Source organism: Corvus kubaryi, unplaced genomic scaffold (assembly GCF_017639235.1).
Source record: "Corvus kubaryi isolate FWS band 111438036 unplaced genomic scaffold, C.kubaryi_AGA036_p1.0 68, whole genome shotgun sequence".
NCBI classification, from domain to species: Eukaryota; Metazoa; Chordata; class Aves; order Passeriformes; family Corvidae; genus Corvus; species Corvus kubaryi.
In genome coordinates, this window is record NW_024582056.1 from 20,580,436 (window position 1) to 20,605,658 (window position 25,223).

Genomic DNA, 25,223 nt, shown 5'->3' on the forward strand with positions numbered 1-25,223 from the left:
TTTAATGCAGTCTTTCTTCTGGTCTAGGAAGAGAGAACTGAGTGTATTCCTCACAGTGGGAGCTGATCAAGGAAGCTACAGTTTGTTCTGTGCTTCTGCAGCTTCCATATGTTCTGTCCTTCCCCTACCCCAGTGGTATTGTTTCATTGATTCTCTGATGGCTAAATTAGGCTGCTGATGGTAGTAGACTAATTTTAATGAAGATGTGAGTGGAAACAAGGCAGTTAACAGAAGTATCATTGCACAGTCTTAAACAGTGAGGTCTTTTGGTGGAGTAGTTCAGAGAATTCAATTGTCTTGATCCCATAGCAGGGACCACAGATTTGTTTCTTGTTTTCAACAGGATATTGAAAACAGTTAAACTGTTGGAAAGGGAAGCATTCTGAAAAATTGACTGTTTTTTGAATATTATGGAGAAGGAGAGAAACAATAAGACCAGGCTATTTTTGTTTGTCCTTTTTTATGTTATTTAAATGATGGTAGCTTTTAGAGAAGAAGCATATTAAGCCTGCCTCTGTCATTTGTTTACTTTTTCCTTGAAAATGATAGAAGATACATGCAACAGGGGAAGTGAAAGCAGAGATGGAAAATGCTGATTCTGGTTTTGATGCCGACTTGCTTTCAGTCTTGCTCCTGGGGAGATGTATAGCACAAAATCTTATCAACACTCTGAAATACGGCAGATGTGTCCTAGTATAGGATATTTACTTAACTGAGTGTATTTCTTATGAGAAAGCATTTTTGTTCCTTTTCCCCCTCTTTGAATCAGGTACTGCAGTCAGGTGTTTTTAATGCAGTAGTGCAGTTTGAAGGCCATATAAATCTTCCTGATAACACAGAATATTGTTACAACAAACAAGACACATATAGAATATTAATTGCATAGACTCCCTTTAGCTGTAGGAAAACTAAACCTTAGCTTGTGTTAGTTTGGTGTTGGTGGTTAGCCCTCATAGGCAGCTGGGTAAACACTGCTCAGCAATAACTAACACCATGTTGTCAGCACTGCTTTTATCACAAATCCAAAGCAGCAGTATGCCAGATTTATAAAGAAAATGAATTCTATCCCAGCCAAAACCAGGACACTTGCGTATTTCCAAGCTCTATTACTGGTGGAAAATAATCACCTCTAAATAATTTACGGGCTACATTTCAAGTGGTAGAAATGAGAGCCTAGTACAAGATTATGCATATATATGATCTGTGAAAATACTTCTGTGTGCACATGCGTGCTTATGCATTAAGTATTTTCATTAATAAATAACCCAGCCTAGCTGTGACTAAAGACATAGCAGCAGATAAAATAGTAACAGCTCAGTGAGGTGGATTTTTGATTGCAGCTCAACAGCTTCATTGCAAGGTGAATGTTCTGAAGAACAATTCCATAATTCAGTTTGTTTGGTATAACATTTTAGGTACCACTTTATTTTTAAAGGATGTTTATATATATAAAAAAAAAAGCCTTAAGTGCTTGTTTTACTTTAGGATGGTCAGGCAGAAGATTTCTGGCAGTTGTCAAGCTGAAGGAAACCCTTTTCCTGAAAAAAGTTCAGTGAGGTGTAGAAATAAATTCCTGTTGAACAGAAGCAGTCAATTAGATTGCATCGCTATTGGTTTTAGATTTAATTTGGTGATAAATGTTTCTATAAAAGAATTTTTCAAGTAGAATATACACAGGCTGCTCAAGTGAAAGCATTTCATCTGGAAAGAAAAGGCTGTCTTCTAAAGCTTTTTGGGCTAATGACACATGATGTGAATGCATGTGTGGGGTTTGCTGGGTTATTTGTGTAATGTCTTGTTGGTTTCTTTCTTTGGTTTGTAGCAAAACCAAAAGACAAAGGATCTCATGGAAGACTTGGAAGTAGCCATTTTAAAAACATGCCAGTGCATGAATGAACTTAAAAGAGAGGTAAGTGCAGCTTAAGCAAGATTACCTGAACAACAGTTTGAATTTCTCACTTTTCATACGTGAAGTTGTAAAATGGGATCCTGTGCCCAAAAAGACGAAAGTCTATTTGTAGACAAGAGTAACCATATCAGAATTACATCAAGGAGCTAGTATCGTCTTTGTCCTTACTGATTAGAAATCTGCTAGATGCATAGGCTCATTGCTAACCCACAAAAAAGAGGTGTTTGGAAGTAAGTACTATGTATGTAATTGTTAATTTGGAAGTATGTAATCATTAATTTAAATGTAAAGGCAAACTTCCCTTGGGGATGCATACATCACTGTTTGTAAATACATTTTCTTGTAGTGCGTGCCCAAATTAATAAATTACATTTGTAGTTTATTTGTACTTAACCTGTCCTATTGATTTCCTTAGCAGAAATATGCCATGACAGTGCCTTATGCTCAGGATTTTCTTCACAGCAGTTGGCAGCTGTGTTTGTGTCTGTGGTAAATCATTATTCTTTTCCTAAGTGCAAGTATGCTGAGGTCAGCTTGCATACACACATGGAATAGCTGCCTCATTTGATACATGGGATGGACTGCACTTGCTGCTCAGGGTATTCACCCTTCCTATTAAGGATAGCATTGCTGCCTTGTCTGTTCCACAGAATTGAAGCAAATACAGAATCTGATTTCTGGCAGCTTCCTGAATATTTGCACATTACTCAGCTATCTTTTCAACTGCTTCAAAGTGCTGTTCTTTTAAACAGATGGAAAATGAAGATTAAGAACAGTGAGAGTTTCAACGCAGAGCAGTGCAAAGATGTTAAAGAAGTGTGGTGAACTCGCTTAGGCTGAGCTGTCAGCTGCTGTAACTGGAAAACCTCAACTGCTCAAAAAATCATGCTCCTCTTTTTTACCATGGGAAAATGAGAAATTTTGTCTTCTGGACTGTAGTTCTTGCAGCTGTCCTGAAGATTTGAACAGTGCTTTCAATCTGTTTCAGTTCAGTTGCACTTCTGCTTTCAGGCAGAGTGTTTGGCTCCAGAAAGTGGAGGATACACAGTTTTTGGACCTTGATTATGTGCTGGTTTGTAATTTGGTCACCATTATGTAGGAAATGAGTAGCAGAGCTTTTCCAAAGTGGCATTCAGCTGCTTTAACTGTAAGATTATCCCTTTTGAGTAGCATTGTCTCCAGGTGCTGAATGAGGTGGAGGAGTTCCCAGTCAAATTAGGATGTAACTATGTAATTGCGTAGACCATAAAGCCACAGGGGGCTGGAATATGGTGTGTGAAAGAAAGGATTCACTTTCTTAGAAGTAAGTTCAGAGAATTATGTCGTTTTTGTTGTTCTCTGTGTAGTGATTGAATTGATCCCAGAGTGGCCATGCCTTCTGTACATGGCTGAGGGCTGTCCTGTCAGTCTGACTTGGGGGGCTGCAGTGTACCAGTCAGCGACCAGGATTTCTACTGGTAAAATTCAGATATGGTGACTCTAATTAAAATTTTTTTGAGAGCCTGAGTGACTGAGAACAAAAGACAGCCTTGTTGAAGTAGTTCTCACCTATCTGTCCTTTCATAGAAGAAACAAAAGTTATATTCCTTTCTTGAGACTAATTTCCTGCTAATGATCAGAGACAGCATTAAGTAGAAGTATATTTCTGTTTTGGATCAGGATGAAAAGAATCTCTAATGAAAAGGTAATCTCTGTGTAGTCTACATATAAATGAGGATTGCCAGTTCCTGCTCCAACATTACAAGCCTTTCAGATATCCTTTCTTCAGAGCTGACTTCATTTCTGGGATTAGTGATTTGTGCTAATATTTAATGCCATGTGAGCAACATTATATAAATAGTTTGTAAAGGTTGTCATAGCTGGTTTTTCCCCCTCAAAAACAATTGCAACAAATTTTGAGGCAATAATTCAGTTGTCTTGTCTTTTGTGAAATTAAAAAACAAATCCAGAAGAACAGGAAGTACTGCCAGAGGACAGGAGTAAAAATGGAGTCCAGTGGAATAAAAACCCCAACATACCATTCCAGTAAACACTCTTCTCTACAGAGTCAGTTCCAAGCTCATTGCATTTGTAAGAGCTGGAAAAATACTTTCTCTTGAACACTTAAGTTTGTTCTGTGGTCAGTGTATTTCTAGCAAAGTGAGTGCAGTATTACAAGACTCGTAATAGTCTTATGAGCATACTCTGCTGTTTCTAAAGAGGTTGCTATTTTGGTTTTACCAATGTTCTTAAGATGGGGCTGATTGCAGGGTGCAGGTAAACCTACTGACTAGTTACTAGAACTAGCGTCAGCTGTCACTGGTAGCTGTTGGCAACCAGAGCCCTTCACAGCACAATGTCTGAGTGTGTGCCTGCATTTAGGGGTGTGTTTAAACAAGAAACTTCTCCTTGCTTATTGGGAGTGTAGGGAGACTGTTTGAGACTTCTTCAAGACCCATCTCCTTGTAGAAAAGGTGCATTTTACCTTCCTAAGGCTGTGTCACAAGCCAACTATATTCAAGCTTTTCTTTGCATCACTGATAATTCTAATTTCTAATATATTATAAATTCAGATTTGTGTGGCTTCAGTCTGATTCACACAGTTTAATGTGTGTTCTTAACAAGAAGTGGAGTGGCCATTGTGCTTTGCTTATGCTGAACTTGGTGACCCACAGATTCATGCACCTGGTTTTTCCCCAGCTGTAACATAATCAGAAAGCAGTGGTGTGATAATTCATGGCTTCGTTTTACCCAGCTGCTCTTTTGTTTCTCCCCATATTTGGTTGTGGAGTTGATTTTTCTTGTTTGTGGGGGCTTTTTGCCTTTTTTTTTTTTATATTGTAGTGGATTTTATCTTTATACTTTGAATAATAATTGAAGAAATAAAACCCCAGATGATAAGCAAGCTCTATGTGAGCTTTCATGGCAGTAAACTTTTTGCATCTTGAAAAATCAGTCTGTCTGTTAAGCTTGTTTGACTTGGTACTGGATAGATTTTTTTTTCTTTCTATGGTTTATCTCTCCTCCTTTTAATGCTATTCAAGGTCCACAGTGCAGCAACATCTCTGGCAGCAGATCTTCTAAAATACCATACAGATCATATGGTTCTCAAAGCATTAAAAATCACAGGAGTAGAAGGAAATCTTGAAGCTGTAGCAGAATATACTTGCAAGCTATCAGAGCAGAAAGAACAGCTTGTTGAGGTGAGTTCACAGCTGCTTTTATTGTGTACGACACTTAGAACATGAGTGGCTGGATTTGCATAAATCTGTTCTTTAGGAAGGCTTTGGTCTGTGGCTTTGTAATTTTATTTTATTTTCCATGTATGCTGTTGAATTTTGTATTGTTCTTGGCAGGGTCTGAGCCAGAGGTGTCACTGTGGCATGCAGGCGTTGTAGAAAGGATATACATTTGTGCCCAATTCTCCTCATGGATCTAGACTCAATCTGTATGTAGACATTTGGCCTAAAACATGACTAAAAAAGTAATGAGTAAAAAGTCTCTAGATCCAAGAAGAGACGATAACCCTTCTCTTTCAAGTAGCAGCATCCAGCAGTAGCTGGAGATAGACAGTTAAGTTTCTTAATGCAGTGAGTTTGATTTTTTGAAGACCAGTCAGGAGGGCCACTGAAAATCTTTCTCCTTTGTGAGAAGCAGTGTGGGGGGATGTCAGCCACGTGCACCTTGTTGCTGTCTTGTCTCACAGACAAGCAGAGGTACCTATGCCAGCAGGAGACATACAAAGATAGATCACGTGAAACATGGTGATGCCAGCAGCTGTACTTGCATGGTGTCCAATACGCATTTCTAAAAAATTACGAGATATAGGGCTCGAGGATTCCTCCCAGAAGTGTGAATATTCAGAAGCAACACCCTTGAACTTCCAGGATTGGAAGAACAATGCTTTGAGTTTTTAATTTCAGCTTTAATGTCCCCTTGATCTGTGACTGTTTCGTGTTCCAGTGAGACACTAATTTTTTTTCAGGCATAACCACGAGGTTGAATAGTGCTTGCATGTGAGACCTTACAGCATTTCTGATGGTGGACAGTGCAATAAGTTTCATATGTGCTGTCTCTGTCTTACAAATTCCTTTTGATGTGAAAACTTCCATGTTCCTTCTCGACCCAAGGTTCACTCTTAATCTTACTAAAAAAACAAAAAAAAAAAAAAAAGGAAGCAATATTACTTCCCTAAACTAATTAAACTAATTTGACACTGATTTGCTCAAAGATAATTCAGTCCCCTGGACGATGAAAGCCTAAATTTTCCACATGGTTGCTAATTGCTGAATAAGCCTGTTCTGGTGAAGTTACTTACGCTACAATTTTCCCAAGTTCTCTGTGTGTTTGTTAACTTTCAGTTTTATTCAGTCCTAAATATGTGAAATTGTTTTTGTTTTACTTTAATTTATTTATTAAGATTTTTCTTTCTCTCGGTGATTTTCCATCCCTTCCAAGTCAGGATTTAGCCCCATTTTTATTGTTAATTCTCCCTGAGAAACACCCAGCTGTGCAGTCCCCAGTACATTTCTTAAAGGACTGTCAATAACTTTGTGTTTGTTTGTGTGTATTTTTGTATGTACACCTTTTCTCACTAATAATAAAAGCACATTTTTTATGATTCTTTTATTATTTTTTAAAATAATTCAGATGTGTCGCTTATTGAGGCATGTTTCTGGAACTGAGCCCCTTGAGATTACTTGCATACATGCAGAAGATACCTTTCAGGTCACTGGCCCACAGGTATGTCCAGCTTCTAACTGGCCTCTTCTAGTACACATAAATCAATAAAAATTACTTGTGTGAATTTTTAGGAGACCTAATAATGACCTGTTCAAAGCATTCATTTCTAAGAAGGAATTATGTACTAATGCTGGGTGGTAGCTAAAAGAGCTCAAGAGAAAGATCATCAAGCCTGCAAATGTCAGATGAATACACTACTAAGACATAATAGTAGCAGTTTAATTTTGTGTTTTGCTTGTGGAGGCATTTGTGAATTCATGTGGAACACTATGTACTAGGACTTGCAATAGCAAATGCTTTGTTCTTTGTCCAGATAATTTCTGCTGCAGAAACCCTGGCATTACATCCATCTAGCAAGATTGCAAAAGAAAATCTTGAGGTGTTCTGCGAGGCCTGGGAGTCTCAACTGAGTGACATGTCTTTGTTGTTAAGAGAAATCAATGATGTGTTTGAAGGAAGAAGAGGTAAGAATGCTGTGTAGAAACAGAAAAATTTAAATTCAAGTCTAAGAATTTTAAGTGTGATTCAGGAAATTCTGCTTTCCTAAGAGAGGAGTGCAGTAAACAGTTCCACATCCTGTGGGATCTAGGTAGTAACACACAAATGTATTGGGTTTGTATAGATGTGAAATCAGGCTGCTTATTGGATTTTTTCAAATAAAAGCAGCCAAATATTTAAAGGCCTGATTCATGTAAGATTAGCTATGTTTAATTTTCTGCACTGGGATTAGTTCTAGCAAAACCAAATGGAACTGTTCAAAGGACACAGAAGTGTTAGACACAGCTGTTTGCCAGCAGTGTTCACATACAAGGGGTGTAGGACTTCCACCCACCCTTTGTTCTATCTAGGACATATCATCAATTCATGACAGTCAAGATACAACTTGAATTGTGACATGTTTAATTAATGTCCTGTGTTTGTGGAAAATACATGTATACATGTATATTCTGTACTGTCAGCTTGCCTTGTATTCACTTCATAATGTAGTGAATGTAGTTATTTGATTTTTAAACTGCTGTCCTTTCTCCTGGATGGAATTTCTGACGACTCTGCACAATCTTGGGATATTTTCTCTGGTTGGTAAGTTTATTGGTATTTGTACAACATGTAGAAGAAAAGCTTGGAATCTTAAGGAAAAAAAATTCTGTGTCTACTTTTAGCATAGGGTAATTTACCTTTAAAATGGAAGGCATTTTGGTTATCATTTTTATACCACGTATTTTTCTTTCAGATTACGTCTTTAGTGTAGCCTGTTATAATTCTTACAGCTACGTGTTTGTTTCAGTTTTTAAGGTATAATTGCATACAGATAGAATGTAATATATAATAATAATGAATGTCTTGTATTTTTAAGAAAATCGCTCAGGTTTAAAAGCTTAGATTTACCTAAATACGGGCACTTAATTTTTTGTATCTAAGATACAGAAAAAGTAAATCCTTATTCAGGTTAGATGACACTTTATCAATGATACAGTACTTCATCTTGCTATTGAGACCTTTTTCATTTTTAGACTTGATTTTGTAGTTTAACTTTCTGTTCTTGATTTTTTTGTGTAAGCAGTTCTTTACTGCCAGCATTTTGAGCACAGTAGCAACCAATCACAGGGTGTAATATCTTAAATTGTTGTTGCCGGTTGCTAAATGAGTGTATGCCTGAACCTCAAGGCTTGTAAAAGAAAACCTGTGTTGAAATTTTGGTTGGGTTTACAATAATTGTGTGTAGAGCAAGTTATTGGGAGTTTGAGACAGTTGAGAAAAACACGGTTGTTATCCCAGCTGTTCTTCCACCTCGGTCTGGAATACCACATAAATATTTGCAGCAATCAGAGATCCTGTTTATGGGCCTTTTAACTTTCAGCAGATTTGTTTGTTTGTTTTGGGAGCCAGGGTGACACTCGCTTTCCTTAAAGAGAATATTTTATAAAATGAAACTTAAATTATGGTATTACTCTATTGTTAATGTGTTAGAATAAATTTGGAATCTTTAGGGCTGATCATGCAGTATGATTTTTTTCATATTCATACAATGGTTGAATGATAACCTTTTTATATTTATGTCTATCTGTGCATGTGTACATACATACATATATATATTACTGTATTTAAAAATATTAGGGTGAGAATCATGCAGCCACAGCAAAGCATATACTTGGCTCTCCAAACAAATTGTTCTTGATGTCAGATGCCCAGCCTCCTCTTTAGTTAATAACTTTCTCTTGGGACTGCTGGTGGCAGATAACACATTTTCCATAAGTGGTATTTTCCACTTTCTTTAAAACATCATTTCACAAGGGCAACCCAATGTCCTTGCTTGAAGGAGGGAAAGAGAATGAATGGGTAGGTGTTGCTGAGCAGGTTGGAGGCCATCATGTGTGATGCAGTGAAGACTGCTCTGGTTTGGCATAACCACCCAACTGTGTTCTTGTTAGTGTCTCTCATCCTCAGTATTTCTTTCAGCATAAAGTGTTCTGATACCACCGCTGACTGGTAAGATATTAAGCATAGCTTGTGTTCTCTCTGTGGCCTTGGGTGCGTTAGGTCTTGTATTGCCAAAACAGTGTTAAGAAATCTCCATTTTCCTTATCTCATGGCCCAGCCTAGTAAGAGACACTCTTCTGAATCTGGATTGTTTCGTAGTAGCAACCAATTATCTCCTTAGAAGTAACTTCTTCTTACATCCACCCGTCTTCTACAAAGTTTTCCTTTGTATTGTGGGCTAATCTGTTTTTGTTTGCTTGTTTTCTCTTGCTGGACTTTGGAGTGACTCTTGTCATTTAAAAAAAGAGGGAGGGGAAAAATCTCCACCAAGTACCCCGTCTTTTTGCTACCAGAAAATACCCTGAAGTTACCTTGCCACTTTTAACATTTTTCTTCTCCGAGAAAACACAACTGGTGAGCCAGTAAATAAATGAAACTAACATATTTATTTGCTAAGAGATTATAGGAGTGGCATTCACAAAATTTTTGCCCTTGCAAACACAGTGAAGTTTCACAATATTTGATAAGACTCTATTCTTCTTGTAATTCATGATACTTGTCTTGAGGTTGGTAAAAGTGTCTTTATTTTACAGACTAAAATGTATCAAGTGCTTTATTCCCAGTAAAATTGTGACTGTATGTAACAAGAGATAGAATTACAGTAAGAGATATATTTTTTTTTCTCCTCAGTTTAAAAACTTGTATTTTTGTACTACCAATTTAAATGTTTAGCTTTGTTAGAGAGTTCAGAATACAGCTTAAGATGCAAAAATTGAATGGTGACTAAATGTGCTGGACACATGAAATAAAAGAAGCATTTTTCGGATTACACTAGATTAACATTGTTTATACTAATTTCTTTATTTTTACGAGCAATTGCATAGCTTCTTATCCAGAGTTTTTTTCATAATGGCAAATGAGGTATTTCTCATGCTGAGGTTCCAAATGCGCATGGGAGGAGCTGCATTTAGCTTGAAAGTGAAGCAATATTTTACTCAATTGTAATGAAATTGTACAGGAATGTACCCAAATTGTAAGGGGCTTGTTTTGGGGGAGCAGGATGCACAGGCACAGTGGGGTGGGAAGGTTGGTGAGCACAGCACATCCCAGTAATACACGTCCTCGTGTATTTTGGAAATATTCCTGTGCTGTGCAGAACTGTACAGCAAGGAAGAGTTGGCATTATTTTGCTCAATCCTAAACCACTTTTTAATCCAGTGGTGAGGAGGCCCATTCTCCACAATGTTGGTGTGTCCAGGCTGGGATAGAGAGTGTGACGGGCTCCTCAAGAGGGTGGCTCCTGCCAGGTGTGGGAGGTTTGGTTCTGCACACAGAGATTGTTTGGTTCATTTCCATTTGATGCTTAACTCTGAGGCTCTTGCACTTTGAGGTGGACCACCTGATGAAAGTACCTCTCATCCATCCAAGCTGCTGGATGTCAGCCAGTCTCTTTTTTTCTAATGTTTTGGTTTGAACATGCTGGAGAACAATGTAAATAAATAATCCTCTGATTTGCTCCCTTGTAACTTGGGTCAGAAGTGAGAGAATGGTTTCTGAAGATAACATACCTTTCTGCCCTCCTCTTTTGTTTTGCCCACATGATTTGTGAGGAGTTAAATGACCATGAGGTTTTTGAAGGGCTGTAGTTGATGAATAGGTGATACAGGTCAGGATTTCAGAATTGGGACACTCGAATTCTAGAGAGAAGAGTGAAGCAGGCATGCTGCCATACTCTCAGAGAAGAAGTGACATCAAAAGCAGGACTTAAAAGTTGAAATAGGGGCATTATGGAAGGAAAAACATGATTTGAACTAGTAGAAAGCATAAAATTGGAAGACAGAGTGAAATAATGAAAATTAATTTTAAGTGAAAAAATAAAAAAAGGAAAAACATGTTAAAGAAAGCACATTAGGAAAAACAAAGGCAGTCAAATGAAAAGAAGACCATAATGTGGTGAAAAAAATATATTTTTCAAAAATATAAATTTGATATATTAACAAAGATCTGACACACTAATGAAGGAAATCAAATACCTAAAAAATTATATATGTATATTCTATTAATGGAATCAAATAAAAGTTCTGTGATTACACTGATGAAATTAAGTATTTTCTGATTAAGTAGGATTATCTTTGACATGAGTTGATCTGCTCTTTTAAAAGGTCTGGTATCTGTGGGTCCGCTGAAGTGTGGTTTTTGTGTGTGTATTTTGTGGTCTTCAGGGTTTTTTTAAATGTTCCAAAAAGTAATAGTTAGATCTTTCTTCTTTCTGAATATGGTGAGCAACTAAACCTTGTAAAGCCAAATAATGGGAATTACTATAAGAGCAAAGGAAACTTTTTTTCTTGCTTCTGTTTACCACCACTTTCCATTTGGTTTCCATAATTCTGAATGCCTGCCTTGTGTGTGCAAGTACTGTGTCATTGCAGTAAATGCTTGTATTCCATTTGTTATGTCAAAGCTTTTTGTGTTTGAACTTTTTAACAAGGCACAACAAGTTGTTACGTAGCTCCAAGGAGATCCTTTAATCTGCAGCATTTTAAAATTGCACGCTAGCTTTTGTTCTTGGTATGTCTTACATGTTTTCTTACATGCCCTTTAGCTGATGTTTTGATATAGAGGATGTTGTAAATGACTTTTCATAATTTGTATCAGTCTTTAGGGAGAAATCTTGCTTGGATACATGTTTGGGCAATTAATATCCGAATAACTCTGCATTCTGAAAAAAAATAGTTACTCAGCTTGTGCCCTGTTAGCTAATTCATCTTTTGCAAAACTGGGTAGGAGAAGGAAGAGGTGATCTTAGAAAGGAAGGTCACATTTTTTGTACTTTTCAAGAGGGTTGAAGGACACTGGTTGGCATCCTAAAATTTTAGGAGTCAGTTGCCTAGACACAGAGATTATCTCCTGACGTGACAGGAAAATCATAAAGGGCATGCTTTCAAAAAATCCTGAATGCACAGAAGAACTGTCTTCTGAGGACTCAGAATGGAATTTCTCTAGGAGTGGATAAAAGAGGAGGAATTAGCAATTGTAGAGGGGTTTTTTGCTTGTCCTTCGTTGTGATGTATGTAAACATCTCTATGCAAATCTGTGCTGACATCCATTGTAGTAGTCCTTGGGGTTTGGTTGGCAGGGTGGGGTTTTTTTGATTGTTTCTGGGGTTTTTTGGTAATACCAATTTCTTACTAGCTCTTAAGGTCTTTACTTATTTTAATTTGGTTTAGCAGACTTTTCTCTCCTGAATCTATTGTAATAAATGCAAGTCTTCATTACCATTATGTCTTCTGGTAATTGAAGCTGTAATCCTAGGCTGTTAGCCCAGGCATTGTTTCTTCTTGAAAATAAAGTTGTCTTATCAACTTTTAGGTAACACCCAAAAAGGATTTTTTCTTTCTTAATTTGTTTTGCTCATACTTGGAATATTGTGGGCTCCTGGCAATACAACAAACAATTCAGTAAGTGTGTAAAATACTGTAGAACTTTCTTCTTGATAAAATACAGCACACATGCGATATGTATAGTACAGTACAACATGAGAGTTTTACTTGCATTACTTAGGAAAACCTGCCTAGGTATTTCTCACTAGTGGTGCTGTCTAATTCCAAATTTCAGACCATCCAACCCATGCCAAGAAAAGCCATACGTGGAGCTGCAATTTTATGTTATTTTGAGACAAAATGAGTGCATGTAGCTAGTGAGTCATTGGAGAGAGTTGCTTTACTTCCTTGTGAAATACATGCAGGGGACTACAAATATTACTGAAAGAAATTGTTCATAGAAGGTTTCTTAATTGCCAGTTGCTGGGAGCTAAAATCTGAGCAGTACAGGGCTCTTGGCCTGTCTCTGAACAGGAGACAGATCTTCCGCAGTATTCAGAGAGGAGGAATGGCAGGTAAGTAATTTGCTTTTATAGTACTGCAATTTAAGTGAAGGCATTTGATCCCACTGATTAAAATCTGCATACAAATTTTGGTATAAACCTGTGTGTTCTTCATAGGAGAGAAGCGTGTCTACCTATCACTGCCCAGACCAGGGGTAAGTTGCTTTTGGGTTTGTTGTGTTTATTTTGTATCTGCTGTTCTCTGTTTGACTTCTTTCCCTGTCACAACTTGATGGGGACATGGCAATATCTTGGTAATATGCATCCTGACTGGTTGGCTGACAGTAAAATATCAAAGTTTGTCAGTTTATTAAATGAATAATAAACAGACTGAAGACTAAGGTAACTAGTTTTGTAATGTGCTTTAATCACTTAGATTGTACATAAACTTTAACTCCTGTTCATTAATTTTTTACCATGTACTCTACTGTCATGCCATATAATAAAAAACTGCATTATTGCTATTAAAACAGTAGGAATATGCTGCAATATACTGAAAACTAAAAGAAAAAATAAATCATATTACTAAGACTTAACATTGTAGACTGAGTTAACCTATTTGAACAAAGGGTCATGTTTGAGCCTGTTGAAGGCTCTTTAAATAATGGGTTCTTGTTTCCTTCTTTGATCTTAAGTGTGTTTAATGTAGAGAAAAAAGTTACACTAAATACCCAGTTTTTAGGTGTGAGGTATTTAATATCCTTAGCTGATTATAATTGATATTACACTGTTTCTGAGAGTGTCTGTGTGTTAGGAAGCCTCCTAAACCTTGTTAGTGTCATGTAATCAGTCATTTAATTCACTTGCTATGAACTGAATCTTTTCATGGGTAGGAAAAAGGGAAGAAATTATCTCAAAAGCTACAGTAAGCTCTAGCTTGTTTCTTTCTCTCCTTGTTTTCTTTCCTTAACCTGTACTGTTGAGGAATTTGGATTTGAAATGGTATCCTGTCTCCATGTCTTCTGTTGTGCTATTCTACGGCTTCAAACACAATACAACTTCTTACCCTAAATGAAAAGAGAAAAGCTTTATAAATGCAATCTTTATAAAAAAGCTTTATAAATCCAATCTACAGATTTAAATTGAATATGTTAGGCTACATGAGAATGGGTGAATTTCACAGTTATGAAACTAAATATTTGAAACTTTTGATAGGGTTTCTGTCCCTTACCAGTTTGACTAAGGCACATAGGTTCTGGACTTTATAATTTAGAGATTATATGTTTGAAGTCAGAGTCCCACTTATGGATTTGTATGTTTTTTAAAATAACTTCAATAAAACATTGTGCCCAGCATTTAAACAGTTCTGTTTTGTTATTGTTTGAAAGGTTGCTGCCTTCTTTTTGAGTTTTGCAGGATACTTACCGTTGTGAAGAGTTACAAATACACAGTTTGAAAGTAGATGGGAAATGTAGATTGCATCCACAGGACACCAGAGTTTCTTCACAGAGTAATTTCTTTGCCTAACTGATTCTCTGAGCTTTGGAACTGCCTCTCTTCCCGGTGCTGTTCCTCTCAGCAAAGCCTTTCCTCCCCCTACTGTCACCACAGATCTGCTGTGCCTGGCTGACACCCACGCTGTCCCTGCACAGAGGCCACACTGTTCCTGCTGATCTAATTAGATTACATATTTTGTTACATCTGCTTAGTTGCCACTGTGCTGTTTGCTGGTAATGAGTGGCACCCTAAACCATGCTGTAGATGAGGACCAGAACAGCAGTGATGATTCACGTGTGCGCTTAATGCATGGGTATATTTTTTCTCTGTAGTATTTAGTGTCAAAGCATGTTTTTAAAGCAGAATAACCTGTCTACTGATCTGACTTTGAACAATAGTACTGTTGAAATAATGCAAGTGAACACTAGAGTGGAGAAAACTGCAAAAACATTCGGAGCTTTCTTTAGTTATTTGTGAATCTAAAAACTTATTTGTTGTAACCAGTGCTGGTTTTCTTGAATACCCTTCACTCTGCAGCTTAAATAATTGCCATACCTTCTAGACCAAAGTTTGTGTTTACAAGCAAATGTAGTTTGGTTTTGTCTTCCTTTCTTCTTTTAAGACACTATCTTAAAAACAGCATTTCTTAAATTGCATCTCTAATATGCAATATAAATCACAATTAGGAGTATCAGTTCTTACCCTTTGTGCTAAATCTTTCAATATGAGATCAGCATTTCTAATACATAGGCAGAATTACAGTGTCTAATCTGGGTAGACATTCATAAGATTCAGAATATTTAAACATTTTGGGATGGGGAAAGAGAAATTGCATGAAAGCTAAACTGAGCACCGAATTACACTAGGAACTTCAGTATGAGTACTTTTTGCTCAGACTCTTGAAGTGAGAGATGGAGATGGTACCTGAATCTCACTGCTGATGCTGTTCACAATGAACAGTGTTGCTTCTTGTTTATTTTTTCCCCTGCAGGCATTACTGAGCCTAATTTGCCCAAGTACTTCCACTAATGAATAGCAGCAGCTTTTTTCAGAGTCTCAGACAAGGCTTTCAGTAAGGCACTGAGATCATCCAGCTTCCTCCTGTGCCTCACACCTCTCCAAGTTATGACACCAACTTTGTACTTGCCATTCCAGTGGTTTGTGAATGTGGACTGTGCCTCCCACATCTGGTGATTTTGCTGTCTTTGCACAGTGACAGCACCAATACACAAAATTAAAGCCAAGAATGGCAAATTAATGTGAAATAAGTGAAGTATTACTGCATAAGTGTGTCATGCAGTTGGCAAGTACTGCCTTACCAGGTACTCCACTCACATCAGTACCACTAATTATTGTTTCATGTGAGCCAATATTTGGCTTGCAGCCAGACTGGTATCTTGGATAGTTCATGATTTAAATAAAAGAAGGAAACCCGTGAAAAGATCAAAGTGTCAATATTTGTTTACAGCTGCCTCTACAAAGTGGCACAGCATCATGGGCTGCCTCCTCACAGCAGCATTTGTATGGGTTGTAGCCCACATCAGCTTGCTGTTAGCCAACTCAGCGTCCTTCTTATATCAGTATCATCAGTGATAGAAAAAATCAGTGCAGGACTACTTGGTTAAGACTGTTTATTACTGAGGATTTACAGGGTAAAGGGAAGAGACTGTACTGCATTAGGAAGTGGAGCCTGAGAACTGTGGAAGAGGTCTTGTCTTTGAAATTTTGGGGCATCTGCACCTGCCATTTCAGGACAGACAGATCAGAAGAGGTTCTCAGTTTCTGCTGAGAAGTTCATTTGAACCTCTGGAACTCTCCTGCAAAGGCTTTCTCTGAATATAGAGCTACCTCTTTAAGATTTACTAGTAAAATGATTATCAATTCCTATTATTTAAAAATATTATTTTTTGTTTGAAACAGAAGCATAATTCAAATCTGAAAACATTAAAGCCAGTCAAACTAGATACTGAGGTAAGATACCATCATTTTAGTAAAAAACACTCCTTTCATTTTTTTATCTTATCAGAAGAATGTTTTTAAGTGCCATAAATATGGTTACCATTTACAGGAACAGGCGAAAATTGCAAAACTTGGATTAGAATTGCATCTGCTAACATCTGATGTGGATTCTGAGACTGAGAAATGGGAGGATCAGGAGAATGAGATTGTGCAACATGGGCAAGGCATGTCAAGTATGGCCTACTCCATGTATTTGTTTACCAGGTAATTACAGTGCACACGGCAAATTTTGGTGGGAAAAAGAGCATTAACAGTGTTTGTTAGAAAAAACAAATTTTCATTTAAAGAACATAATAGTTGGAACCCATTGAGAAAGGAACTTGATTCTGTCCTTAGGCTTTATAAATTTTTGTGAAATTCTAAGCTGTTTAAAAACCCCCTAATTTTAAACCCCCTTTATTTTTAAAGGGCTTAACACTTGTTTTGTTGGAGGGCATCTATTTAAATATCTCTTGGGTACAGAAAACATTTTAAGAAGTATGTTCATAAATACTTTGAAAATTAAAGGAATTAAAGCACAAGTATGTACCTGTAGGTGAGATGTAACTGTAGATGAGAGTTACTGATCTTTGCTACACTGAAAAGTGTTGTTCTGAAACTTGCCTGTGCAATGTCAGCTTTCTTACTTGAAGAATTTAGGTTTGCTTGGGGTTTTTTTACCAGAGTTGAGATTTTTTTGTTACCTGCTAGTCCAGTAATACTCAGTATGCCAGAGACGTGGATTTCTATTCTTGTTCAGCTTGTGAGAGCTGAACCATTGTTAATTCCCCAAGAATGCTGTAGCTACTGAAGTGTTTGTGCAATATTTTTTAATGCAGTTCCTGTAGGTAGTTATTGTTGTGTCTAGCATCTTCTAAAAGACTGATGTTTACAGTTCAGTGGTGTGAACTATAAAATGTTCAGTGGTGAGACTATAATTTTTGTAAGTAGCAGGCAAAATAATCTGCAGTCTATAAAGGCATATCTTCTGCTTTTGTTATTTCCCACAGAGGAGAAGGACTTCTGAAAACTACTCAAGATTTATTTCATCAGGCAGAGGTAATGTATATTTAACAAAACAGGACGTAGACACTCCGAGTGAAGCCAAATTGGAACTTCAGTGTCTGATTCCTTACACATAAGTACAGTGTACCATGAATTGACTGGCAGCTGTAGATTTTGAGCAGCCTAACTCTGGTACATACTCTGAAAGTGAACTTCACAGTGTTCCAGTCGTAGCTTCAGACAGAATTCATTACATGGATAGATTCCAGCTAGGAGGAGGGATAGCAAACTGGCATTATGGCAAATACAGTGGACTTCAACACATTTGTAGTGTTTGTTGTGTCACTTGACTTGGTCCCTGGTAGTGTTAACAGATACTAAATCCTAGTCTGAGCAGCAGGATTTTCATGGGAAAGAAAGAAGATATAAAAATTTGCACAATGCAAACAGAAGACAAGGGCCCAAGTGAAGGAATGTGGGATGCTATTTCCAGGATGCATGCCTGTGTGTAACAGGAGACTGGTTACCTTTGAAAGGCCAATAAACAAGCAGGGCAGGTGTCAGCCACCCACAAAACATTTGTGAGCTGCCACAGTGAAAAAAAAAATAATTGGAAGTTGGGGGATTTTTTTATATGTAAAGGAAAAGCCTTTAAACTCTGCTTATCTGCGGGATGGCAGTTTGTAGTGAAGCTTGTTATTTCAGGAGTCACTGCAAACTGCTGACTTGTGAATTATAGATTTATATAATTTTTATAATTATACAATTATTACAAGTATTTCCTGCTACCTTTTTACTTAAAAGTACACTATTAAAACAGGAGGGGAAAAGCCTCATCTTCTGTTGTGGTTCATTTTGTTACATGATTTCTCCCCCTTTCAGATTTTTGCCACAGAGGGCACAAAGCTTGCTTCAGCTCTTCATGCTCTTTCTGATCAGGTGATGTATCTTATTACTCCAGTGATACACTGCTTAACAGTTGGTTGTGCTGTCTTTGCCCTTAACCTAATGCTGAAGTCTTTAACACAGAGTTGTGTTGTCTTCCTGAACCACGTTTCAGGTGCTCAATGATGACAAGCCTTTGCTTCTGTTGGAGGCTGAAAAACTCATCTCTATGTGCAAGCAGCTCCAGATAACAGCTAAAGCTTCTGCTCAGGGTAAAAGTGCTACATTTACAAAGGTAAGGTAAAAATTATTTATATTTCTCAAAGTAACACCTAACTTGTTTTGAAATAAAGTAATATACTAATTTATGCTCCAGTTAAAATATGGGGCTAGTTTGCAGTAGTATTGTAATCCACTAGAATTCCATTCGGATAAACGGGAACTGTAATTAGGTATACCTCAACATGGACTTCAGGGATCAGAATTTTAATGGGAGGTAATATGTATTTCCACCACTGTAATAATTACTGTTATTATTGTTACTGATGCTTAACATAAATGTAACAAATTCCAAACCCCCAACTCCACTTCTGAAACACATTTGCCTCTCAGTAGGTAGCATCTACCCTGGACTGCCCAGATTTTTTTCTGATATTCGTATTTGCTACAAATAACTACATAGACAGCTGCCATGGAAGTTTCCACACTGTTAACACAAGAAGTAGACGTGCAATGATCAGAGGGGATCAGTATCCCTGAGCCAGCAGTGATCAGTGTGAGCAAGACCATTTCCATGCACCTGGATGTTTGTTTCCAGTTGGCTGTGGAAAAGGTGTTTCAGTTTTACAGCAGGGTCTGAAACTGGCTAAAGCATGCAAGCAAAACTGAGCCCCTTGGGGCTACTGCGTGGTTTGTTTCACCCTCTCTAAATTAAATGGGAACTCCACTCTGTTTATACAGTAATGTATCAGTACATAGCAATTACAGCTTCTCAAATTAATGTTTGAGGACTCAGGCTTGTTACCTGGGCTGAGTGTTAAGATTTAAGATAACTTTTAGTGTAACATTGAACTAAGGCTTAGATGATGCATGGCTTTCTAAATCATACTGGCTAGACATAAAACAAAAGGAAAACCATGAGGAATTGGGATGATTCATACTTAGATGGTAAGAACTCCTTTCTAAGAGACTTCTATTACTATTTAATATAGTAGTACTAGTAGTTCATTCTCTTGGGATGTGTCTGCATCATAGCTCAAGTTGTGCTTAACAGAAGGGATGCTCTTGTTTTACATGTACTATACAGAGAAACTAAGAAAAAAATGTAGGCAAACCCATTTGATTAGGAGATATTTCAGAAGGACAAGTATTACTTAACCCAGCTCGAAGCAGATCACCATCTCATGCCAAAAACAACTGTCTAACACAAGAATTGAGTGGTATTACTCCACTATTAAATGTCTTGTTTAGGTTGATGCATGCATTCTGAAAACAAGGAATGTGATGACTCTGCTATGCCAACTTCTTCCACTTTGCTGCAAATTACTGAGAAAGGTGAGTACTTGGTTTATCCGGACTGTTTTAAAGTCTGGGTGTTTGCTTGGTTGGGTTGGGTTTTTTTAAGACATCTTTCTTATGTATATACACAGAATAAAGCAGGAAATGGTTGTCTTAAGCCTGCTCCACCATGGAAAGAAGACAGATTACGAACTGGTACAAATGCACGTACTCCAGAAAGAAGAGTGGACACATTTGGCATGAAGTCTTTAGAAAATCATGTAACAAACATGACGTTTTTAGAGAGCAAGTAATCATAGCACTGAGAAATGCAGGAATTCCCATTTGAAAATAACACTTGCTGAAGTTTCAATATTGCTTTCATTTGTGGAAAGTCAAGCCAGGTTAATTTGATATAAAAGTGTTGACCTTTTGTCACATCTAATAGATGTCCCGTGACTTAGCCATTAAAACACCAGCTGGTCTAAATGTTCTGTATTTTTATAATGTGAATGCCTTTCCTATGCTCACTCTTGATACCCATTTTGTAATTAATGCTTATGAATGTCTTAATGGATGTGTCAACCCAAAGATGCTGCTAATAGACATTTTATGTAAAGACCCCTGTGCTGCATACGCTATATGTAACACTACTGTTGAAGTCTGTAAACTCATCTCTGGCCTATTTCAGTCTATATATTTGATAAAGTGGAATCAGGAATACAGTCTGAAAGGCTGTGGCCTGAAGCACTGAATTGTTACCTTAGTTACAAGTTATGCCTGCAATGAAGTAGTCCTAGGAAAAAAAAAACCTCTTTAAATAGCTGCACCCCTGAATTTTAATCTTGATGACATGATTCATCTCTACAAAAGTGTATTTCTAAGTGATTAATAGTCTTGACTCAAACCCTTTTCTTTTAACCTATTTGTAGATGGCAGTTGTTGCTTTCTTTTTTATTAAAACTTACTGAGCAGAATTTGAGTTGCCTGTAGAACCACTGAAGTATTATGCAGACTTGATACTATGCCATTTAAAATTGAAGAACGTAGATACTGATTATTACAAAATTCTGTACAAAGGGCATTATTTGACTTCAGGATACCATGAAAATACAACTTGGTGTGAAATACATATTTTCAAGTTTAGCTGCTCTTTGTACAGAGGCTTTTGCTGCAGTTTTATTTTCCATTCACCTGTGTCAAACTCCATATTGTATTAGTTAAGCTAAATTACATGATAGCCAAATGCTATGATTTTTCTATATATACTATGCTAGCATTAAGCAGAAGCAAAGCTGATTGTGGAACACAAATAATCTCCAACATGTCATTCTGAGCTTATTTAAAAACCTGTAGAGCTAGAATTCAGAGAAAAAGAAAAATTTTACATCAAGTTTTTACAGAAATTTTAATATACAAACTATTTGAACTGGTTTATTCTTTTATGAATCAAGCAGTTTAGTTCCACTTTTAAAAACTGGCACTGGATCTTTTCAATACTACAAAACTCACAGTGTACAATAAAAGTCACTTATTTAGTATTAAATACAGACAGGGAGTGTAGAATTGATTTCATGAAGCAGAACTGCGGCGTTGCAACAAAACTTCCTCGTACTCCTTCTGCGTCAGAAGTCCCTGAGTTATACTCTTGCTTTCTTCAAATTTGGGTAGAACCACTGCAATGTACCCCTCAGTTGATGGCTAAAAAAGCAAGACTGAAGTTAGCAGTGAAATAAAAGCTGGAAAATAAAAGAACAAGAAAATGTCTTACCTTTTCTTGCAGAAGAGCAGGATTACTAAGAATGTTCTCATTCACTTCGATCAGCCGCCCTCGTATGCAACTGCAAAAGTGTTTAGATTCAGTAGATGTGTGTGGTATGTCAAGGTAAGAAGAAAAATGGAAAAACCTTACCTGTAAATGGTGTATTCCTCTCCATCTGATGAAGATATCCTGCACAGAGGGGCAAGTTCTGTTAAAAACTGAGCTCCCTGCATTTGGAAAATAAATAAATGTGTATGTAGTTTTAATTACACAGGGTTTGTGAAAGTATTACCGTCAGTAATGTCCAAAAGGAAGGATGTGTGATAGTTACAGGTCAGTGCAAGTTCCAGAGCTGTGCTTCCCTACAGAAGGGGAGATGCCAACTTACTTATGTGCACAAATCAAACAGAAGCTTGCTACAAGCTTACAGATTTAGTCATAATTAAGTTTTCTGCAGACTAGCAGACTCGAATTTTGATGAGACTAAAATCAGGGGTGAGAGGAGAGGAACAGCACCATTGATTTCGGTGTAAGCAAGTTAAACGGCACTTTCAAAAACCCACCACACTGAACTGGCCCATCTGCTATCTGGATCTGCTTGAAAAAAACAGTAGTCTCCAAATCCTTTGCAGCTTCTTGGAAACAAATTTTTATCATTTCAGGGATATTTATGTCCCTCTGTACACTACCAAAAAAATTACTGGAAGTGAGTGGGTTTGAGCAACACTGGAAACCACCAGTGCTGTAGGAGCACTGCAAGACCCTGGCTGGGACAGGGAGACAGGCACCTCTTGAGGAAGTCTAAATTCTTCAGCTGCAGAGGGGCTGGTTTAAAAAATACAAAAGTTACCTGCTGGGTTTCTATCCAAGAAAGGAAAGAAAGATCTCAGGCACAGTGAGAGATTAAAATAAAAACAAAGCAAAAAGCCATACCCTTTTTGACTTCCCAGAGACCTTATTCTGAAGTCTGCTACAGTTTGCACTGATTTGGTAATTAATGTTTTTAATTGTTTTCCCACTTTGAAGAAGAGGGTGGGCTTCTGCCAAGGTGATGACACAGATTCTGCAAAAGAAAAAAAAAAGTCAGTTATTCCACTGTACTTTTAAGAAGCCACACTCCTTTGTGCTCTAAGCAAGTTCCACAACCTTCTCTGCCCATCTTATTTGATAGCTGCTGTACCAAACTGAATGGAAATGGCTTTCTGACCAAAAGCCGCTGCCATTGAAAATACTTCATTTTGAGATACCAGACTGGATTGTTAAAAGCCCTACACTTCTTACTGAAACAGAACCACTGATTTTTAATGAGCCAGTGCTGTTCTCTCTCTTCTTGTACCCCATGGGAGCATGGTTGGTTCATTTCAGCCAGTAACTGAAGTAGGTACTCATCGTAGGACAAACAAGTAAAGCACAGAGCACTTGTCACAAAATGTAACACAAAGCAGTGTTTCTCAACAGCTAAAGGCCTTTTGTAGTGAACAGTTACAGCTGATGAATCCTTCAGTGATCTGGGCCTTAGTTAACTTGCTGCTTGCATTTCATTTTTTTCTAAAGGAGGGTTATTTCTTGCCATGAACATGAGACAAGCCCAGCTGAAGAGACTAGGCCTGCCTGGCCTAGAACTATGCCTAAGTTCACAAGCATGAACCTGCAAGTAAGTGAAGAGAAAGGAATCTATTTTGTTTGAGAGTATAAAACCTAGAGCAAGGACCAAAACTAACAGAACAGTGACTGCACTAAAAAACAGGGTATGGAACCAAATCTCTTCCTGTGGATGCTGTATCCATCTCCCCACACTCCTTCTGGGGAGTTCTGGCTGCGCAGCTCCCACAAGAGGGAGCTGGATCCTGGTGAATGCATCCAGCATGTCCTAGCAGCAAAGCTACCTCCCTTCACCCCAGCCTCCTTCTAAGGGGAAGATGACAGATTATCTGTTTGAGCTGTCATCTAATGGAGCTGAGACCTGGCAAAACAAAAAATCAAGAAACAACTTTACACTGCCTAGAAACAGCAAACCGAGCCACAGCCCCATACATAACAATAGCAAAATACTTCATAGAACATCTGGCTAAGCTGCTGTGGAATCCAAGGGTCCTGGTATTTCAGAATTCAAAGGTGCAAAACAGTCTTCATAGACAACTGAACAAATCAACAGCATTTAAACTATTGTTTCTACCAGACACCTGAGATTAGTAACCTCATATTTAGTATTCAGTACAAATGCAAGGGTGTCCTTTCTTGCTGTTACTGTCACACCTGTTATTTGCAGGTACTCTGGTTTCCCTTTTGAAAGAGTGAGGAAGAACTGCAGGGGACAGCCACAGAGGAGCTCCAGCTCCCAAGGCTGCAGCAAGGTGACGCTTCTGCCCTGTGCCAAGCACGCCCTTCTTTTTACGCTGAATTCTTAGAGCAGGCAACTCACTGGGAACACAAATGCTGCCTCACCTTCCCTCAACACGTGAACCACTGGCCCTGCCTGTTTTTGTGCGGACAGTAATTAGGCTCTGTTCTTCCCTCTGGGACCAAACACCCCAGAAAGGCTCCCAAATGCCTTAACAGGCTGCCGGAGGGGGAGGTAAGGTATGGAATGAGACTCCACATCGGCTACAGGTTGATTTACTCCAAATAACTGGATACATCCAAGCAGAAGCAAGACATTTTCCTATCTTGCCTTCATCATCCATGAGTGCAGAAATATACAAGGAAAAGCAATTACGTTTTATCGAGAAAAAGCTGAATGTTCGTTCAAACTGAAGGAGTTAGAAATCAAGTTAAACAGCTCCTTCAAAATGTTATTAGGGAAAAGCCTTTTGGAACGTTGCTCTTCTGCTACTGATGATCACAGAATCAAATAGGTTGGAAAAGACCTCTGAGATCAAGTCCAGCCTATGCCCGAACACCACCGTGTCAACTGGAGCATGGCACTGAGCGCCACGTCCAGTCTTTCCATGAACAGCCCTAGGGAGACTGCACGTGGCCCTTCCAGCAGGCGAGGGTGCAGGGAGCGAGGGAAGCACTACGGACACTGCTGAGCAGTACGGGGGGTGAGGGAGGGTGTCGGGAGTAAGAGTCCAAGCCCCACTGTTTCTCATTGGAGCAATAATTAAAGGCTGGGGAGGCCGATCTGTCGCTCTCCCATCCTCCCACCTTCCCGGACAACGCAGGCTCGCCTGGCGCTGTGTCCCAGGCCAGCCCTGTCCATGTCCCGGCCGCTGCAGCCACCGCCGCTCCCTCCGGGTGCAGGGCGAGGGCCGGGGCCCTGGCCGAAGGCAGCCCGAGGCTTCCCGAGCGCCGGCGCCCAGCAGGCAGCGGCGGACCCCGATCCCCGCCGGCCACTCGCCTGTTGGAGTGCTGCAGCACGCAGAAGTCCTCGCACGGCCGCCCCTTCACGTCTACAAGAAAGGCACAAAGAGGAGTCATGGCCCCGCCGCCGTTCCGGCGCGGCCCGGCCCCGGCCTCCCGCGGTACCTGGCTTGTACCAGCGTGTGAAGTACCGCTCGGCGCCGCCCGGCCCCGCCGCCCCCTCAGCCATGCCCGGCCCGGCCCGGCCCGGCCCGCCGGCGCCGAGCGATGACGGCGGCAGGGCGGCTCTGCAGGGGCGGCCCCAGCCCGGCCCTGGCCCCGCCTCGGCACGGGAAACCCTACGG

The 25,223-nt window shown here is 38.8% G+C and overlaps 2 protein-coding genes across 3 annotated transcripts in view; one reads left to right on the top strand and one right to left on the bottom strand.

Moving 5' to 3' along the window:
• The window catches only part of CTNNAL1 (catenin alpha like 1), a 58,043-nt gene extending 36,683 nt beyond the window's left edge, over positions 1-21,360 (top strand). The window contains exons 8-19 of one of the 2 annotated variants that reach the window (XM_042048859.1): positions 1,823-1,909; positions 4,933-5,091; positions 6,539-6,631; positions 6,945-7,095; positions 13,110-13,147; positions 16,350-16,400; positions 16,498-16,652; positions 17,438-17,486; positions 18,315-18,371; positions 18,493-18,612; positions 19,788-19,871; positions 19,967-21,360. In XM_042048859.1, coding sequence (XP_041904793.1) covers positions 1,823-1,909; positions 4,933-5,091; positions 6,539-6,631; positions 6,945-7,095; positions 13,110-13,147; positions 16,350-16,400; positions 16,498-16,652; positions 17,438-17,486; positions 18,315-18,371; positions 18,493-18,612; positions 19,788-19,871; positions 19,967-20,128 — 1,206 coding nt within the window. In that variant the 3' untranslated portion in view covers positions 20,129-21,360. The remainder of the gene's footprint in view (positions 1-1,822; positions 1,910-4,932; positions 5,092-6,538; positions 6,632-6,944; positions 7,096-13,109; positions 13,148-16,349; positions 16,401-16,497; positions 16,653-17,437; positions 17,487-18,314; positions 18,372-18,492; positions 18,613-19,787; positions 19,872-19,966) is intronic. The other variant, XM_042048860.1, reaches the window with a different exon arrangement.
• On the bottom strand, positions 21,204-25,155 carry ABITRAM (actin binding transcription modulator). The gene is made up of 6 exons (XM_042048862.1): positions 25,045-25,155; positions 24,917-24,968; positions 22,510-22,639; positions 21,727-21,803; positions 21,586-21,655; positions 21,204-21,515 (listed from the first exon to the last, which is right to left on the bottom strand). Exons 1-6 carry the CDS (start codon positions 25,106-25,108, stop codon positions 21,387-21,389), a joined length of 522 nt encoding a protein of 173 aa, XP_041904796.1. The 5' UTR covers positions 25,109-25,155; the 3' UTR covers positions 21,204-21,386.
• Between the last annotated feature and the right edge of the window lie 68 nt (positions 25,156-25,223).